At 40.5% G+C, this 20969-nt stretch overlaps 1 protein-coding gene and 1 long non-coding RNA gene across 7 annotated transcripts in view; one reads left to right on the forward strand and one right to left on the reverse strand.

Moving 5' to 3' along the window:
- The window catches only part of SGCE (sarcoglycan epsilon), a 30437-nt gene extending 24603 nt beyond the window's left edge, over positions 1-5834 (reverse strand). For 3 of the 5 annotated variants that reach the window (XM_052692401.1, XM_052692402.1, XM_052692400.1), the window contains exon 1: positions 5698-5834. In XM_052692401.1, coding sequence (XP_052548361.1) covers positions 5698-5812 — 115 coding nt within the window. In that variant the 5' untranslated portion in view covers positions 5813-5834. The remainder of the gene's footprint in view (positions 1-5697) is intronic. The other 2 variants (XM_052692404.1, XM_052692403.1) reach the window with 2 other exon arrangements.
- LOC128085279 (uncharacterized) overlaps positions 5100-20969 on the forward strand; it is a 32136-nt gene continuing 16266 nt past the window's right edge. The window contains exons 1-2 of one of the 2 annotated variants that reach the window (XR_008208870.1): positions 5100-5366; positions 10078-10199. This is a non-coding gene — a long non-coding RNA (uncharacterized LOC128085279). Of the gene's footprint in view, positions 5367-5895; positions 6020-10077; positions 10200-20969 lie in introns of those variants that run through there. The other variant, XR_008208869.1, reaches the window with a different exon arrangement.

Consider the following 20969-nt stretch of genomic DNA (forward strand, 5'->3'; position numbering starts at 1 on the left):
GCACCAGTCAAGGTACACATACACTGAATTTATGCACGTGGCTGAGACGTTTATTAATGCTAATTTACCACAAATACCTACATTTAATTGAGGTTAAAGTGTAACGAAACCCCCTTTGTACTGAATACTAGCCATACCAGTACAGTAATGTTTCTAAATTCTGAATTCATTAAGGTTTTTATATTTTCAATATACATAAATGATCCAGTTTAGCAAAAAAAACATATACTCCCTGCTGAATTGATACCACGGACTGTCTTAAGATAACAATCCTATGGGTTGTCCCACTCAATGCTGCCCATGACCTTTAGTGCAAATTTTTAGCAATACTAAGAATGCTCAAGAAATTTAAAAAGAAAAAAAAAAAAAGGAAAACTGAAGTTGTTCCAGTATTCCAAATGGATGAATGAATGAGGAAATTTGAGTGTTTTCAGCTATCCCCAATCCCCAGCAAAACAATTAACACCAGTTTTGATTAATGAAAAATTAAATGGAGAAGAGTACTAATCACAAACAGGGGTTTAATGCATCTTTTCAAACTGATTCTTTTGATGAGCCCACAGATTTGTCTGATAAAGACAGCAATACCAACATGTCACCCCTGGACATGCAGCACATCACCCAGCACTGCAAGAAACCAAATGCTAAATCACGTGGACAACTTTAAGCACAATAAGAATAATAAAAAAGACAGGTTCCAAGAGGCATTTCTAACTAGAAGTGTCCACTGTCTTTGACTTGCCCACAAGTTTCCTATCCTTAGCAGTGGGTATGCTATGCAGCAGTCCACATGGGAGCTGGAAAAGTATGTCTGTTCATCAGATGCCACACTTTACAGTGTAATGTTTTAATATAAATACATATATATATATATATATATCACCATCTATTTGATTTTAAATGGAAGGTGTGAAATGGGACATACTGCCCATTCAACAGTTTTCACCATAAGGAACAGGAATCTCTAGCAAAAGAACTGGTCTGATGGGTATTCATTTGTTATATCAAATTTCTCACAAAAATCTCACAATGTTTTGGCACTGGTCTTATGCTACTGGAATATTTAATTATAGATATATGACCTGAATATATGTATATACTGCTATGATTAGCAGATAAAAGCAAAAGCAGGGAGTTTAATAAGTACTGGAAATGGCAAGCCACTACACAGAACACTGAGCTGTTTGGTAGGTTTAAGGTGGTTGCTGATGTACTCTTCAGTAGCATAAAAAGCAAATGCATACCCAGGAACAAAGAATGCATGCCATACTTAGATTACAGAGCATGCAATTCAAGGATCCCGAACTGCGATGACAGAAACTAGGCAGATGTGGCAGGTAATGACAGAAGCTGGTTGAACAGAAGCTTTCTGTAGAACACTGCTTAGAACAGCTAATAAATGAACAAGCGCACCAAGGAGTAGCAGGGAGATTTTCTTGTTGTGTTTGACACAGATACAATCACCGTTCAAATGCTGTCTGGCATTTACACGGAGCCTTCAAGCAGCACAGTGACAACATGAAGAAAGCTCAGGGAAGATCTGTGAATGTGATTAAAGGACAACAAAAGAGGCCTTATACTAAAGAGTGCAGGGGTTCGTACTCATTTTTATCAAAGAGAAATCCTAGAGATAAAGTGATCAGCTTTCTTCTCAGTGTGAGTGCAAGGTTAATGGTGTCAGACTCTTCAGTTTTCTACATGTTACCAGCTGCCAAGGCACGCACAGGAGCAACTGACAGCCCTGGGTATGGGACTTGATCTACAGGGCCCTTCTTCTTTAATGATATTTGCATAGGTTTTATATGAAGGTTTTAAATATGAATATTTAACAGCAGAATGTTAACCAGAAAAGATATCCCCAGCAAGTTCTGCCCACATCACAATCCGCAGAGGGCCTGAGCACCACAGACCAATTCACCTTCCCCACTGCTGTGCTGTCCTCGAACATTTGCCCACCATTCTGCACTACTTACTCCCTGTCCTCCTTACTGCTTCCTTAGCAAGGATCTCCCCTCAATCTCTCACATTACTAATGCAGCACACAGCTTCACTTCTCAAAACCCTGCATTTCCCCCCTCTTCCATAGTTCCATCCCTATAAATGTTCCTATAATTATCTGTGTTCAGTAGGTAATGGTTACCTGTTTCTGTTCCGTTCATTCATGACTGTAACATCTTCACATTTCAAGATCTTGAGAATCCTACCTTACTTCTTGGTTCTCTCTAATTTCCCATCTTCATGGCTTAGACAGCCACTAAAAATAATCTACAGTAAAAAGACATTTTGATTGTTTGTATTTCAATTGTAACAATATTTAGGCAGAGTCTCTACTATTTAGCTGGAAGGAAATGTGCAATGTAGCTACAGTCATGAACCAATGGACATGGAAAGTTGCCCTATTTTTACCAGTATTATTATTAGGTATTACAATTAAACAGTTACCAGACCTGAGTTTCTTCTTCACTACTGAGACAGCAGTGTGATAGGATATTGGTTATTCAGCAATGAAAGCATGTTCATCCCAAGACCTTATGTTAATTTATCAATATCTACTTCAGAAGAATCCAAAAGTAGTAGCAAACTATATATTCTTGTCTTCTTCAAAATTTGTTCTTCTCAGTTTGATTGTTAAGAACCTCTCTTCTGAAGAGAGGGCTTTATCGTGGTGACTAATGTCTGAAGTTCTGTAAGGAACTCTTGGCCAAGTATAAATACATCATGAACAAAAATAGGCCTTTCTTTACATACTATAATTTACAACTAGAAGATAAATTCCTAACCTCTTGCAGTTTGGCTTTAGGATCTCTAAGACATCTCCTAAACTGTACTACCCATAAATAATGACCTTCTGTAATGAAAAGCATACTAATGGAATGACTCTTCCCTTCTACAATTATTTATTCAAGCAAGTACTCCCTGACAATAGATTTGATTTATAGATCTGCTCCAGACCAGTACAAAGACTTAACAGGCATCATCATCACTAGCTGATACTTAGAGCCCTATATGAGGATGAAATCTTTCTTTGTCCTTATAGTGCAGGGATTCACTCCTAAATCCTTGTCTCGATAGCCTGTGACTTCATAGTTGTTTCAAACTAGCATTTCTAACATCTAACATCCTTTCTGCTGAAGAAGGGGAATCCCAGCTCAACCTTGGCCATACAGCACACACACCAGTGCAAACAACCCTATAATGATCCTGAACAGTAAACAGATTACAGAGAACAATTTTTGCTTGTGTGTGGACTAGTTCTCAGCCAGATGACCCTATTCACTGGCACTGTACAAGTGATTGAGTGCCCAGAAGGAAAGTACTGGAACACACTAACCACAGAAGGGAAGGAAAGCATTTTCTGGCAGCTTCAGGCCAAATGAATGTGACTACACAATGACAGCTTTTGAAGTGAGAACTAATAAGCTCCTTCTTTATTTTGACCACCTTCATAGGGAAGGAACAATATGACTCAGTTGCTCTACTGATCCCCATTACTGGCTCAAAACAGAGATTCCGGATCACCTACAACTAATCTTTCACTCAAGAAATACAAGGCAACTGCAAAATGGTCATCCTCACTCAACTAACTTTTTGATGACCACACATTCTTTACAAGCAGAGAATGGGGACAATTCACAGGCCTGACAAACTCTAGTATGGCAGAATAGCTGTACTTTTCTCACATAAACTTCTACCATGTCTTTTATTGTAACAGAAAAGAACAACTGTCTAATTTGTATTAGGAAAGTTTAACCTTAACTGTCACTTACAACAATGTCAAGATCCATTTTTCCTAGCACTGGAGATGATCACCAGCTATTACTTGAGAGTCAGTTCCTTCAGTTTGAGTGCAATACTTGGGATCAAATGTGGGACTCTGAAATTCTTCTTTAAATTCTTGAAGTCTCTGGAAGTCCCTGAATTTTGAGTTAATGTTCTATGGGGGAAGGAAGAAGTCAAGACGGAGTGGCCAATAACCTGGACTTCTGGCAGCAAACCACCTCCTTCAAAAAGCTTCCAAGTATATATTTCACAGATCTTCAACAAGCACAAAAAACATAAGCCAGGTTTCTTCTGTGGTCAGTTGCTACAAGAGAAACAGGTAAACCTGATCTCTATTAGTAAAAGAGAGCTCAAATCTAATCACGGGCCTTGTGGTTCTTCCCATGTTCAGTTTTTGTCTGTAAGATGTATTTTTGTGCTTAAGCAGTGTTGCAGTACTGCATCATCTGCTAAAGAACAAAAGTGAAGAGGAAGGATTGTTATGCAGGGCTGTGGCTTTTCTTGAGGCCAGCAATCCTGGTTGGACGTTCTTCCACATTGTCAGGTGGGGGTCAGGTTCTGGGAAAGCTGGGAGGTGGGTTCAGCTGGAGGGCTGACATTGGAGACGTATGATGAAAACAATGTTACTTTTTTTGCTTACAGGAGAAAAAAAATCAAGCTAGCACTTGAGACAGTTCATGTCATCTGAATTGCAAGAGTCTATGCAGGAGTTGAATTCAGTACAAACACATTGCAAAATCCTGTTCTGATGAAGATAAAATGTTGTATAAGTATCACTAACAAAAATTTCATACTGTTCACATTTCCTTTTTTGTACCACTCTCAAGCAATCTATTCTGCTGTTTGAAGTTAAGAAAGTCTGACGTGGAAAATTAACCCTAAAGAAGTCCTCAAAACTTCTTCCTCTACTGGAGAGCCTGGTTTAAGCTCACAACTCAGCTTCAAGAAGCTCATCTCAGTACAGCCTTTTCAGACTTAGTATCTTAGCTGACAGAGAGTTCACCTCAGGACTGTCATAGTTTTCCCCTTGTTGCTATGCCACAGCTGCGCTCTGTAGAGGGAGACAGGAGAGGCAGGACAAATTTCCACATTAGGAGAAAGCAGTATCTCGCAGTACCTTCTACCCAGCAGATTCAGAGTTTTATCCTTGCACACACCAGCTAGCGCTTAGGCGCTAAATGCATCTGTGCTATCTCTGGTGCCTCATGACACACCTGCTGTCAGTACCCTATGACAAGTACTGTCACACACGTAAAGTATTCGATGTTTATTCAAGTGTTACCCAAGAAGATATTGAGCAAACTGTTGTTTTTCAAATGATACGCCACCGATCCCCCACATCATAAAACAACCTGCAGAAATAAACTTAGATCTAGCAGCAGATTTTGCTGCCCTGGCGTACAGCAGAGCCCTGCCAGCACTGCCGGCTGCGGGCGGCTGGAGCAGCTGGAAGTCTTTCACTCTGTGGAACCCTGCGGGTGCGAGATCGGAGCGTTACGTGACAGCCGTTATTTACATGACGAGGGAGCGAAAGGAAAACCTGCGCAACTCCAGTCCCGCCACAGCTGCACCAAGCGCTCGGGCTGGTAAATAGCTCCGACGGGCGGGGCGGGACGGGACGCGAAAGGCCGCTCTATGCGCGGGGCAGGAGGGGGCCGAGCGCCCGTCCCAGCGCGAGGAGGCGGCGGCCCCGCTCCCGGCACGGAGCCACCCGACCGCGCAGCGCCTCCGCGCCAGGGCCCGGCCCTCCGCGGGTGCCGCCGAACCTCCCCGGCCTCCACAGCGGCGGGGCTGGCGGGCCGCCCTCGGGGCGAACCGTAGCCGCACCGACCCGCGGGGGAAGGAAAGCCGACGGAGCCGGAGCCGTCGCGCACTCCAGCCGGGCCCGCGCCCGCTCTCCGCGCCGCCGTGACCGACCTGTCAGCAGCAGCGTGGTCAGCGCGCCCCCGCCGCGCGGCCCGGGCCCCGCGCAGCACCGCATCGCCGCCCGTTCCTCCGCCTGCTGCTGCAGCTGCTGCTGCTGCCGCCGCATCCTCCGCCCGCCGCCGCCTCGCCCCGCGGCCGCAGCATCCTCCCGCCCCGCCCCGCCCGTCTCCAGGCAGCGCGGCGGCCCCGCGGGGCATGCCGGGAGGAGCCGCACACCGCCCCCGGGCCCGCCGCCATCTTGCGTGGGGGTGGCGCAGCGCGGGGTCAGCCGGGGGTGCTGATGTGGTGCCAAGGAGGTCTTGCATATATTAAGGTTCCTGTCGCAATTTTACTTGTAAGCCCAGTGTGTGCTGGTTTTGTTTTTTGTTTTCTTTTCTTTAAACGTTCAGCAGCACTCCACCTAGCAGAGTGCTGGAGGGGCAGTCGGAGACCCTTTCCGGGGTTGTGGTGTGAGTGAAGTTCACTGCTCCGCAGTGCTGCTGGCTCACTGAGTGAAGCCTTCGTGGAAGGATGCAGTCGGTTGGCCACATCGGGCCTGGTTATTCCGGGCTGCACAGGGCTGTGTGTGCTTTCTGGAATAGCTGCTGGTTCCTGACTGCTGTTTGTGTTGCAGCCCAAAAGGAATGACAGTGTTCACATCTTTGGTGGAAGCAAAGGAATGACAGCTTCACACCGTGGAAGCAAACGTCCCTGTGTGGGAGCTGCACGCTTCAGCTTCCTGTGTTGTATAGGCAGCGTAGTCCCTGTAGTGAAACTGCATACAGAAGTAGAACAGTGTCTGGTTTTATGTAATATCTAGTAAGCTTGATTAACTTACTAGTTAAACTTGCATTACCTTAGGACAATTAGGCACAGGAGAGTAGATTTTATTTTTGACACATCAGATGTTTTACAAACTTTTTCCTGCATATGGTAGCACAAGAGCCCTTTTAAAAAGGGACAAGATGGTTAGTCTTCCATTATCTATGCAGATAGCACTCCTTTGTTGTGCATAGAGAATTCTGATTTCATGGAATTCTATAAGTCTAAAAGTCTTTGCAATAATAACAATATGCTCTTGAGGTTTGGTAATGAGAGAGAAAATCTGGCTTACTCAAAATACATTTGGACCTACTGAGCACTTTAGAAACAGAGGAATAAAAGACAAGTGTAAAAGACTTCACCCTGTCTGCTTTTAATCTTGCTACAGCTCCACATTTCCTATAATCCTTCTCAGGAAAAGGAGCCCTATGTAGTTAGAGGCTTTTTGGTATAGAAATTCTGCCTGACGTAGAGGTGCAAAATCCCCTGACATCCTACTCAGCCAGCTCATTGTCCCAAATAAGGGGTTTTTGGTTCTCTTTCCTGTGAGACTTTCTTTTAGAATGTATTCACATTTTTTATTTGACTACACAGATATTTATGAGCAGAAATTACACTCTTTCATTTAGCACTGTCTAAAAGTACTCTTCTGTTTCATGGTACTTTATATTCCAGTAGGCTTACTTCCACTCATCTGTTAATGTGATTTTTTTTTTATTCCTTTCCTTGTGGCATTGTACAGAGTTGCACAGGTGCAGCTGTGCCATAACCACATCAGATAGCAAGGTCATCCAACAATAATTCTGATGCTAGTAAAAGGTCTGATGTTTGTAAACACACTTGTGCTGCCATCACCGTACTGATTACCATTTTCCTTACAAGTCATGTAACATTGAGGTATTTTTCCTACCGATATATAAAACTGTCACCATCAAGGTTTTTCATGCAGTAGCAGCAGCAGTTCATTGTTCTGCTAGTCTGCACAGAAAGAAAACTGCATTTATCTGAAATGTGTTTATGGGATACAGTGTCCAAGAAGAAGTGGTTACATGCCATCAATCTGTAAGAAAATGCATCCAGAGCCTGCCTTGGCCTGTTGCTTCCTTCACTGGAGCCCTTGGGTGTGGATGCTTACGTAGGTATTCTTTGTTAGCCATGTCTTGAGGCTGCCACTTATAAGTGTAGAGTACAGACTTCCTTTGGCTTATCTGAGAAACTTTGGGTAATACTGTGTGAGCTTTAAGAGTTCCATCCTTACTTGCATTCATAACACAAAGTGATGTGATCAAAACAACTTGTTTATGTCCGCCACCGATGAGTTGATACTGGTGAGAAATACTCCCTCTGGAAGTATTTCTTTCTCCTTGACCCAAAATTGAAAGGCTGGCTGTTACAGAAGTGAATGGAAAGGAATGCAGTGTTGGGACATTTTTATGGAAATTTGTTCATCTTCCAAATATAGTACATTTCTTTTGGCAAGTAGAAGAGCTGGCTTCTAACACTGTCCATGATATCTTTTAGGTAAAACTTTTAAATTCAAGAATACAAAAGCCTCATTTTTTTTAATGGATGCAGTAGTCATAATCATTGCTTCCTCATGCATTCTGCAGCTTTGATTCACAGATTTATTTTCTTATTCAGGCATAGTTGACAGTCAACTTCATGCAGAAAGAATGCAACCAGATCCATTTGCTTCTTTGTCTCTTGGAACATAGGTGCTTGTAGCTTGTTCTTTTTCTGAAACACTTGCAAGTGCTCAGTGCTGCTGGAAATCAGCCCACCTAAGGAGGAAAAGATACAGTGTATATATATATATATATATATTTTCTTTTTAAGGCACTCTTGTAGAGAAATTAGTAGGTATTATGTAAAATGATTAAGACTAACTGCAATTCTTGTTCCTGTTCACCATTTCTGAGGAATCTGTAACACTTTTCATTACTTTTCCAAGTACTTGTATTTCTTTCATACTTGTGTCTTTCTAGCAATGACTGGAAGCCTTTTGGCATGTTAATGTGGCAATTTGTGATTGCAGTGAAGTGCTGATTGTTATGCAAAGTTTAATTACGTTTGATATGCCAATATGATACTAGAAACTACTTACAGCAGAAAAATCTTCAAAAGTTGAGCTTTTAAGAGTTTTAGTATTACGTGAAATGCGCCCAACAGAATCTTATGAATACAAGCCCATTATTCAAAGTTATCTTTCAAAGTTGAAAAGAAATAGACTTTTGAACTCTGTTTTTAGCTGGAATTTGGAACTCTGGTTTTCCTGGAATTTGAAATGTGTAAAAGGAGCACAAAAGCCTGAATTATGTAATGTCATAGTTTTCACTAGAATTTGGCATCTGTCTTGGAAAATACCGTGTGTTTGGAGAAAGAACGTTGCATATGCCCCAATATGGCAGAGATAAACAAAGACAATAGTGGAAAAAAAAGGACTTGGAAGAGAACAGACACTCTCTCTAAGTTAAAACAACTCACAGGCGACTGAGTTTGCTGAACTAGCACTTGTAGAGCCTGCAGCCCTGCATGCCAATGACTTCTACTTTGTTACAGAAATTACAGTTTCATGTGTCTGAATAGTTTTTGTGGCTTTTCAAACACTTTGCTCCACCTGAAATACGGGTTCCTATCAACAGCGTAGAACTCTCACTTTCTTTACAAGCACAAATGGCCCAAATGGGGTGTTTGCCCACCTCTCTCTCTGCCACAGGACAGCAGCAAAGTGTGAAACAGTACTGAAATGTTCTTCTCACTGAGGAAGGTTTCTATTTCAAACATAAGTGTGACAGGGTACTCACCGATAGCTCATACCTTAGTGTAAAAGAAAAAGCTATGGGCCCTGATTTCTGTCCTGCAGTTTTCCTCTGGTAAAAACTTTAAGGGAGTACATTGGTTCAAAGAACTAATATCTGAGTAAGATAACATAAAAATAGCTATACAAACAGTAAGTTTTATTTTTTTTCTCCTTGCTCTGTGTTGGTTATGTTTTGTAGAATGTGATGGAAAGTAAATACTAAATACATATACTGGCGGAAAAAATAATACAGAACCATTTTCTGAATTTATTAAAAGTTCTCTGTAATACTCAGACTAGTTGGCTATTTAGTCCAGCATTAAGGGCTTCAATGTTTTCCTCCTCTTTCTGTGAGCTCTGCTATTCTCAAACCTCCAGTTCTTAAATTTGGCTCAATTTCTTAAGTTCTGCAAAGCTAATTTAGTGTGATGACTAAATTAGTTAAAAATTCTGAAGTGATTCTTCATTGTTCATTAAGTTGTAAGTTATCCTCAAAGATTTCTCGTTTCAGCCTTTCTTGCATTTCATATCAAGGAAAGCCTCCCACATCTGAGTGGGTGTCTCTTCAAAAGCATACGTGAAATACAATTATCAGAGTAAATGGCTGAAAAATGAGAACTTCTAGCTCCTGTTAATATATGGCTGCCTAAAGCTATGCAGCTTTTATGGATAATTTAACTAAGAGTCCTCTGTACATCAGAGGTCCTGCTTGCAGGAATAACAGAATACTTACGCTTTGAATTAACCTTTATTTGTGTTTTTTGTTTCAGCAGAGCATATGTCCTGGAGTGCAGCTGCATGATGATACGCTCCCTGGGTGTACAGAGTTATTACAAAAGGAATTATGAGAGAAACAATGACTTAGATGGCCACAGTAGAAAATGCAAGCAGGGTGAGTGAATAGATCCTCATCTCTGTCTCTGGCAATGGGATTTTTCTGATTTTTCCATGCATTTATCTCTAAACTGTCAAATTCACCAGATGACCTGGAGTATTGTGTCCAGTCCTGGGCTCCCCAGTTTAAGACAGACAGGGAACTGCTGGAGAGAGTCAGCTCAGGGCCATGATGGTGATGAGGGGACTGAAGCATTTCCCTTATGAGGAAAGGCTGAGAGACCTGGAACTGTTGAGCCTGGAGAAGAGGAGACTAGGGGGAGATCTTATCAGTGCTTATAAATATCTACAGGGCAGATGTCAAGTGGATGGGGCTGGGTTCTTTTTGGTGGCTCTCAGTGACAGGACAGTGGACAATGGGCACAAATTGGAGAACAGGAAGTTCCATATGAACAGAAGGAAGAACTTTCCTTTGTGGATGATAGAACACTGGAACAGGCTGCCCAGAGAGGCTATGGCATCTCCTCCTCTGGAGATACTCAGAACCAGCCTGGATGCTTTGCTGCATAACATACTGTAGGGAACCCGCTTAGCAGGGGTTGGGCTGGATTAATCCCCGGATTCCAACCTCTATAATTCCATGATTCTATAATCTATTACAAAATTTGGTGGAAAGATTGACATCATCCTAGAACCAGGATTTTAACAGATGTAACTCAGTACCTCTGAAATGTGATCTACACTTACGTTGCATATTCTTTTTAAAGCCTTCATGTACGTTGACATACATGAGATTGTGTATGCCTGTGAGCTGAAATCCTTTATTTTCTTTGATGCAATAAATCAATGCTTCATTAGAGAGGTAGTTTTCATGTTCAGATAGAGTTTGTGAACAAACTGGTGGGTGGAGAACACCTGTCAAGAATCTTGCAGGTTCCAAACCTTGGGTCTTAGTGTTGTGTTGGCTGGAGTATGCAGCTTTGATATGAATTCTCAATCCAGAGACGTGGAAATAAGAGCAATGCTGAAAAAGGTATAGTTCCTTATATTAGGAGAGTAAATATCCAGAGCTTAGGGCAGAAACTTTGAAGAAAGAAATTTAATCATACATCCCAGATGATGAATAGCAGTGTGTTGGATTTGTACCTGGAGTAAGTTCTTGCCAAGAGTGTGGGAGTTGCAGAAACACTCAAAGGAGCAGAGAAAAAGCTTGTGACAGATGTGAGTCTTATGGGCAGATTTGAGAAAATGGTTTGATGAAAAATTGAATGTTTGCAGCCTGAAGGCATGAAATTTGAAAGAGATGATAGGAAGAAGGGCCAAGGTTTTCAAGGAACAAAGAATAAGTTTTCATTCTGTCCCAGAACAAGCTTTGCTTGAAGAAACAATGAAATACTTGTATATTTTCTTTAAAATAACTGTCACATGCTTTCCAGTGCTTTTGCGTGAGATTGCCTTACGTGGATAGAGCCAGATTGAACATGGAAGTTTAAGACAAGCAGTTAAGAAAGACTAAACAAATAAAAAGCATGTCAGAGTATAACAATAGTTTGCAGCAGTGACAGTGTGAAGGCTGAAAGAGTGGAATGCAGCTGTAGTTCCAGGATTGCTGGATGTGGGTCTGTCTAAACTGAGATCCAAAGGGGTGCCTTATTTAAACATATCTGAACTAGCTTTGATTAGCATGAAGTTCAAATTAAGGATCTTAGACTAGTTTTGTATTTGGTATAGATATGTCTTCATGAAATGTGTATGGTTTGCAAGCAACAAACATTGAAATTTGGTCCCCAGGGAGTAACTACCAAAGGAGACAGATGTGTTTGCTTTAGAGGAGAAATGCAGGTTAGAAACAAGATAGTGTTAGGTGACTCTGCTGTTTAACTCCCATGTCTTCAAACATCAAGTGCTTGTATCTTTTTGCAAGTAAGTCATATTTTGTTTAGGAGAAGCTTATGTTGTATTGCTGTGCTGAGGTGTTGTCTGTCTAGCAAGGTAAATATTTTGCAGGTGCCAAATATGTCAGTTTAGGATGTATCATGATTTATGAGGGGAAAAATGTAACATGAATAGCTGCTGGAATATAGAGTTTCAGCTGGAGAAGTGGACGGCCAGGTGAAGGTGTGTGATCAAAGAAACTAGAAATGAATGTGGGAAGGAATGGCCTACAGAGGTCTTGTCCTTCACAGTACTCAATTTACTTCAACAGGAATTGAGAACCGAGCATTTCAATTTTGGGAGCCAGAGAGCTAAAGAATTAGGGCACTTTTTTTTTCTCAGATATTCATGGTTCAAGATTTGTACTTATCAAATCTTGGGCAGGTTTGCTTTCCCTAGGTAAAGCTTTCATAGCTGCTGATGATGAATTGTATGAGCGCTAGATTGGCTAACACAGACAAACTGACACATTATTGCGGTATATATTATTGCTGTATACTGTAGTGAATGAGGGCATGGCCATTGTGAACTGGGCTTGCTGTCAGATCTAGGCCTGCTGTTGGAGAACTGGAGAAGAGGTAATGTGTAACATGTCCTGTGATCTTCATATTCATAAGAGTTCTGTACAAATTTTGTTTTGCCAAACTCTTTTCATAGCCACGTGTCTGGATCCAGTCCTCTCCTCTCCTCAAGTGTTGTTGACTTGTTCTGCTTAAGGTCTGAAGGAGACTCAGAATGTATCTTTTCAGCTACTTCTGCAAAAGCATAAGAAAGGTTCCTGTAATTGCCATATGCAAATAAGCTACAGCTGGCTAGTGGGCCATTGATTTTGCCCTCCATGCACATGCAGAAGTTGTGGATCATGTGAACTCGTAATACAGTGACCTTTCTGGATTTTTAATGCAACAAGTAGAATGTTGTAAATTCTCACAACATCATCAGGTTAGTAATATCTGACCACTAAGTGTCATTAGTACCTTACATTCCAGGTTTCACAAGAGTTGTCATGTAGTAGTGCCACATGAGACCTATAATAGATTCCTCAGGTTTTGATAATAATTCTTTTAAGCTTTTTCATATTGCTTTCTAATTGATTCTTGCTGCCTTTTAATTCAAAGTAACTTGCAAGAGATAGCAAGCACAGCGTTATTACAGATTTTTAAGTCAAATAGTGATCTCTCATTTCACTAGCTTTTGCATTGCTAGCAAATAAGAATTTAAAATGAGGTTGAGTTTCATTGTTTAGGAGTAATGTTCTGCTCTGTAAAAATCTTGATTTGTGCCATTTGCACACACAAGGCATTCTATGCCAAACACAGACAACAGATATAAAGCTTCTTGATTTAACCTTACTTTGTTTTGGTTAACATTCTGAATATTTAACATTTTCACTGTGAGTAAAACCTTCATTTCACACAGCATCTCTGAACTGCTTTGGAGGTTTAAGTCTCTCCAATCTGGTTTCAATTTCTACTTTTAAATCTTTCCATTTCTTCTTTTCAAGTATTCAAACCTAAATCTTAATTTATGCATCAAATTTGAAATCAGAAAAGTGTAAAATAACACTCCAATTTGTGGGGGGGGGGGTTTTGTCCTTCTGATTCTTCTTTAACTGTACAGACAATGCATTTCTGTAAATATGGTCTGCATTCTTTGATATGTTCTGTTCCTGCAGAAATGGCTTTGCTCTTTTGTGTACACATTTGCAAAAACTCCAGAACAATATTTAGACTTCTGTGTTTTAATGTGTGCAAACTCTTGGGCTTTATTTTTATTTATTTATTTATTTATTTTGCCACTAATCTTGTTCATTTGAAAGGAATGTCTTTGCTTTTGCCTTTGCTATGTGTTTCTCTGATTTGTGGTATGGTAATGTTGTCCACTGGAGGGAAGTCAGCAGTGCAGTAAAGCTTAATCTAGCTACATTCTAGAATGTGATGAATTCTTACAGTGTTTCCAAGTTGAAGTTTTTCTTTTGAGTACCCAGCACAGGGCAACACAACTAGAGTTAGCATAATAGGAACCTCAGTGCACAGTCTGAGCTGGACCACAGTGGCTGCCCTTGATGTGCCTGATGGGTGAGCCTTACCAACACGAGTGCACCTGTAGTGTTTGAGCCTTCATAATTAATAGATCACAGGCAGAATTTGCTTGAGGGTGTCTCTCCCGTAGGCAGAGGAGAGAAGCAGAAGCTGCTTTTTTCCTGGTATAAAATGATTTGCAGGCCACACTCCACCACATCAGCATGTCTTTCCTCTCAGTGAATGACCATTGCCTCCAGGCCACTTCTAGGAGTTTGATTTTTCTTTTTCCCTTGATCGTGCATTCCCCTCCTTCCTCTCTTGTATGTGGTAACCAAGTTGTCTTTACACATCAGCATTTCACTGGGGTCTCTCCAGCTTGTTGTGCTGTCCTCTTGAGAATAGAGAATGTCTGTTGTTTCTTCAATGAGTATCAATGTGTCTGTCATTTCTCAGTTGAAAAAAATACCATCCAGAAGCAGTACATATTAGCAGAAGGTGATGATAAAGGAAAAAAATGAGTTAGGAATACTGACTACATTCCAAAATTGAGTTTTTAAACTTCTGTACAAGAACAGCATTTCCATAAATATATTTGCTATATAATTAAGCACAGGGCAACCTTCTCTGGGGAGTTTGGGTGCTGAGAGGAGGGTTATATGCCTTGAATGATGGTGAGAGGCATTAATGCACAAGTTTTGAAGATCAGCCTAATTTGTCCAGGTTTTTTCCTTTCTCTGATATTTTCCCTTTCTGTACATTCTTGTGAATCCACGTGGCCGTTCTGGTTGATCAGAGCTCTATAGCTTGTGTTCTTTGGTAATATTGAAGGTAGGAAGACATAAGATGAGATGCAAAGGAGAGAGTTTGTTGGGGTGGGAAGATAATTGAAAATGTTTGGGTCTGAGAAGCAAATGAGAAGTGTTTGCAGTTCAATTGTAGATGCCCGAAAGGAGTTAAGTGAAGAAAAGCCTCAGGTACCTTCTGTACTACAAGGTAAAATGCAGCTGTGTGTTTATTTACAGTACTGAGAGTAACAGTCCTATTTATGTTAAAAGTTTTTAACCAGCTGACAGGTAATAACTGTGCCAATAAAATAATGAGCTGTACATGACCTGCAGAATATTCTGGAACTCAAAGAAAACAATGATAGGAAAACTATTTTCGTTTTCTTTTCCAAGTTAGTAAGTGGAATCTTAAAAAATAAGAGTCTAAAGAGAATAGATTCTCTGAAACAAATCAGTCATTTCTGCAAAGCCTAGCAGTTTGTTAAGTAGTCCAGTAACCATCTTTGTTAAAATCTAAGAGAGTCCACGGTGTATGAAAATGGAGCAGAAAGCTATTCAGTGATGTGACCCTTATAGACTTCCACTTGTAAGGCTCCAGACGGGGAGTAGAATTGAAGTATTTTAAACTCCAGTCCAGTTAGAAAGGCATCCTTTTGTAAACTGAATATATTTTCTTGCCACAAGCAGGCGAACAGCCTTGCCTTCCTTGTAGTCTAAAGTTGTTGGATCCTTGCCAGACTTCTAGTCATGAAGCAGTGTCATACACAGATCAGTTTTGATTATTTTTTCAGTAAGGCACTACTAGTGTTGTTTAAAGTTAGGATACAAGAAGATAAAGCTTTCCTTTATTCTGAATGCAAATTTATAGAAGCTAGACCACTTCAAATTCTCTACCTGAAGAAGAAATTCAAGTGTTTTCCCCATAAAAGTGTGGTTCCATATGCAATAAGTATGTAACAGACCTTGAGTTGTAAAATTATTGCCACAGGCAAGGTAGCAGTTCAGGTCATTTAGTCATTAAGTAGAGGCTTGTTTAGCTTTGGGGGAAAGAGAGGGAGAACAATTTGTATTTTTGGGGAAAAAAAAATAGGTAATGAGTTACTTGACTTTTAGAAGGAATGTCTGATATATACGAACTGAAGACGTACATGTTCTCAGCAAAATGTCAGAACAAAGGTAAAATCTCTGCATGAAAGAGCTTACTGTGTAAGAGGACCTTTATGCAGTAGATCAGCAGCACTAGGCTAGAAATTGCAATATTTAATTCTCTGTGATGTTGTAATGTGAGCCTGTCACACCAAAAGCTGTGTGCTGAAGTTCTTTCTGCCTGGCTGAGGAATACTCAAAAAACATTTTTCTTGGGTAAAAATGTTCCTAGAAGGATGCATGTAAAATAATGGAATGTGTGGTAGTGATGTGTTTTTGGGAAGGAGACTGGAAGTTTGCTGCAAGGGGTAGGAAGTGTAACCAATATCCATTGCAATGGGATATAGGATTGAAAGAACAATCAGGCATATCAGAAAGAATAGGATGAACAGAAGTGGAAATATTTGATTGCCAGGATGGAGGAAGGTAGTGAGGTGATTCATGATTTGGAAGAGGGATTGTTTTTATGGAAAGGGTTCGTAGCAGCTGTGGGTGTACTTAGTAGGAATTAGAAGAACTGACAGAGGAGGTAAGCAGTAGCTTAGGAACTTCAGAAAAAAGACAATCAGAGCTCAGACAAAGGTTTCAGCCACAGGGAGTGAGAGAAGGGACTTGCTTATTTTTCGAGGACATTCTATTCTAAAGGAGGAATCAACAGGACTTGGCAGAATATTCAGAGTGGTGGAGAGAAGAATGACTGCAAAATGATAGACGTGTTGTTCTGACACAAGGATGCTGGAGCTATAAGAGCATGGGAAGTTGCTTTTGAATGAGGAACCATTGTAAACATTATAAACTTTGGTTGTAAGTATAGTTGAACAGAGCTAAATGTTCCCATTGAAATTTCCAAACTGAAGGTCCTGGTATTTAAGTAGGTGTGACATAGCAAATTGTAGCTCATGACTGGCATTTCTATGCCTTTCTCCCTTGTTTATATCTTGGAGCTAGAGAGGAAGGACTTTTAATAAGCATTTAACAAGAACGTTTAGCCTGTATAGGCCAAGTGCACAGCTCTTCTGAAAGCAGGAAGCAAAAAGAATTTGCATAAGTGCGACAAGAAAGAAGGTAGCTTGCAAGAAGAGCTCACTTACATGATCAAGTTACTGTTCAGTTAATGAATGCCTGACTTTCAATGTTGATAGAGTGACTGCCACAGTATGGCTGAGCTTTGTCTTACATCTTTAAATATTGGCATGGGAATATTCACAAACTCTCTCTTAGATTCCACATAGACTTTTATACTTCAACTGAAGAAAGAAAAATGAGGAAAGTATGTTCAGTTCTGTTCGAATTGCCTACTTTGAGTTTAGCTAACTATTCATGAGAATATTTAGCATTTTTACCAGAGAAAAAAGACTTCATTTTGCTACCTCCATTTTAATGTTAATGGCTTGAACTCTGTGACTAACGACACTAAATCTTGAACTGATGTTTATGTTTGAAGGCCTGATTTTTTTTTCTCTACATTTATTTAAAAACAAATTGTATTCTTTTGTAACTAGGTACATGTTAGGATCACTAGGACTATTTAGCAAGTAAAATCATGGTTAGGTATGAGACAAAGCTGAACCTAAATCCTGCCTGCTTCTTTTTCCATGCCTTTCCATCCATTCAAAGAATAATGGAGAGGTCCAACTTTTGTCGATGATGGAATTACATTTTCACAAACTTAAATAGCAGACAAAGCTCCAAAATGAATTCTGTCCTCTTTGGGTAACTGTGGAGATGACTGCTGTAATTATCTGTGAAGGAGTTTTTGCACTGTTCCTACTGAAATACAAATGCAACACAAAGTACTGAGCCCTTGATCATGATTTTGCACACTGCTGAGTGAGCAAAGTGACTCTTTCTTGGTGATTATTTACAGGTGCTTCTTTTTTTCTGAAAGAATATAAACAGTTGTTGTCTCCCTGCATGGCTGAACTTCACAACGAAGAAACAAAACGTTCTCCCTCTAAATTCCTTCTATTTGATATTACTGGCAATTTGTGTGAGACACTGCACAGCCTCGGTCAGTTTGTTGAGGAAAAAATTTGTTTTTCACACTTCTGAATAGCTTAAGTTATATTGGAAAGGCAGGATGTTAATTGCTTGTCTGTGTTAATTCACTGGTATCATACTGTTGGAGGTGATTATTTAATATACCATAAATGTCATACATTATTACAGAGTTGATTATTTAATGCATCATAAATGTCATACATTATTAGTTCTAACAGTCTGTTCCCTTACCCAAACGTAAAATGCTAATATACTGAATCCCATATACAGGAGCATTTACTTACCAGAAGTACTGAAGTTATCCTAACAGTACTTTCTGAGTCCTCAACAGAATTTTAGGTTATTGTGCTACTCCAATATGTTAATGCTGGCCTATGTTAATAGGCATTTGAATATCTTTTAGAAAAACCTAAGGCAGATCTTAAGCATGTTTATCTGAAACTTGAACAGCTCAGTTGGCTTTTTGTGATTTGCAGCAGCTTTACAGTGATGAGAAAAATGCTTGTTGATTAAAACAAGTTCAGTGCACAAGAAGTGGATGCATATGAGAATGTCCTCTCAGCTTCTGTCAAGGCAGACTGCGAGTAGTAAAGGATGATCTTACAACTAAATTGCATGAGAGACAGGTTGTTATATGAGATTTTATATGCCTTCCTGTTCTTCTTTGAGGAAAAAGAGAAATCCTATGGGATTTTGTCCAGACCATCTAAATCTAAATTTTCAAAGCTAGGCACTTACTGATAAGTGTTTGGATCCGTGTCTAATCAAAAGGTTGTCTCTTTGTATAATATCAGCCAGCTAAATGTTAGGTGTCTGTGCTCCTTTCCTAATAAATGAGAAGAGCTAGGCAGTTCATGCAAGGTAGGGAAGTCTCTTGAGATAAGTGAGATGAATACATTACTAATGATGCTTATCTGTCCTTCTGTGAGCTCTCTGGCAGTTAGATGGCTAAACTTAAGTGAAGTGAATATCTTCTATGATGAAAACCTTCTTGAGCAAGTATCTAAAAATAAAAGTGATAGATAATGTACTTTTTCAAGCTCATGCCAACACATCAGTTTTACTACCGTTTGCTGTTACCATAGTATCCAGGCACTCTAGGAATGCATAAGGTGCTTGAGGATATATAAACACAGAAAAACCAATCCTGACTACAGGAATTTACACTCTAAATATAAATCAAGAGGGCCAAAGAATACAGAAACACAGATGGGTTAAAAGAAGCAGTGAGATTGCCCTGGTCCATAGTGGTAGCAGCCCATCAACACCCCAGTAGTTGTCATCAAATTTTTCAGGCATCGTAGTAGAAGAACTTTACAGAGTGAATTGAAAGCTAGAACTTTTGAAACATTGAGAATGTTTCAAAGGAATGCTGCTGAGAGTAGAGAGGTACAGAAACATGAACTTGGCAAGTAAATATGTGGTCACTGTGAACTGATGGTAATTTCAGACCCTAGTTTAAAGCAGGGTCACTGAGAGTTGGTTTCCCAGGCCATGACTTCAAGTATCTGAAAGTATAGAAGCTAGTGTTTGACCACCCTCACAGACAAAAAGTGTTTTCTTAAGTTCAAGTGGAATTTCTTGTATTTCAGCTTGTACTCATCTGCTCTTGTTCTGTCCCTGGTCACCACTGTAAAGAGCCTGGCTCCTTCCTTGCCTACTTTTTACAGCTTTTGGCCTGACACAATCCAGAGAACTGAACTGAAGTATCAACACAGTGAATTTAGGATGGCATTATCCCCATATCATTTTTGTTCCAGTCTTCTTAGTCACTGACTATGTCAGGCATACCCAGATAGACGTTAATTTCATCACTAGGGGGTGCATATGACTTCTGTGTAATATCTTTAAATGAAAATTTCACTGATGTCAAGTTCAACTCCTGCTGAAATTGATGAGCAGAACTGAACGTCATGAGTCTGGAAAGTAGCAAAGAGTTAATTTGGCAGTTGGTGGATCCTGAGCTGGGAAGAGGACACGTTGGTTCCAGGAGAGAAAAGCAGACTGCCTGATGTCATGCCTACTGCACTCTGGATGAGGAACAGCAAAGGTGACACCTTCTCTGATGCATTGCAAGTTGCACAGCTGGGAGAGGCTGGATGCAGGGTGGGATGGGCAAGGGAGAAACAAGGGTGGCAGCAGGCACTCTGTGGCAGGAAGGGGATTGGAAGACTCCTGAATAAGCACAGGGCCAGCTTGTCTCCGAGGTCAGGAAGAGGAGACAGAAAGAAAATGGATGGAAGTGAAAGTGGAAAGCCCTTCTGTATGCTTCCTTCAAGAAGCAGATGCAGCATTTACATGTAAGGCGCTGAGTGATTTGAGTTCCTTTGCGCTGAGCTGTAGTTATTTTGAGCATACCCAGGTGGTGTAAGTACTGACTACGAGAAAAGCACAGAAATTTCATCTGAAGTCTGATGCTCCAACTGATTAAAATTCTTCAAAGTAAAAACTACCTTTTTTTCAGCATAGGCAATTTGACTGATAAAAAAATGAAAGCTGCTGTAGTTTCTTGACCTCATGAAATAGCACTGCGTGGGAGCTACACACTGCACACACAGTGCCAAAAGATGGCAACCTTAGGCTTCCAAAGTAAGTCCCTCTGCTGAACAGCTCTGCAGCTCTAAACTGTTTTTAGTGGTGAACATTAGAAACTTCTGGGTTCTCCCAGACTGGTCTTATTTTTATCCATCTATCCTATTTTCCATAGTTTTTCTTCATTTAAAACTGAGCTTATGTGACTCAGTTAAAAAATGGGCAACTTCTCAAATGTATTTGTGTGCTTGAGGGAGGGAGAAGATAGGAAACCTTAGATCTGCTATCTCTGGGCTTCAGTCTTTGGCTTCTGTTATTTACAGCAGTGACGCTCTGCTGCCAATCTGTGCTAAAATGGTGTAAATACAAAGGGATGCTGAGGTTTGCTTCTGTGGCACAGCAATC

This window comes from Tympanuchus pallidicinctus, unplaced genomic scaffold (genome assembly GCF_026119805.1).
Source record: "Tympanuchus pallidicinctus isolate F22 unplaced genomic scaffold, pur_lepc_1.0 scaffold3, whole genome shotgun sequence".
Classification (NCBI taxonomy): domain Eukaryota; kingdom Metazoa; phylum Chordata; class Aves; order Galliformes; family Phasianidae; genus Tympanuchus; species Tympanuchus pallidicinctus.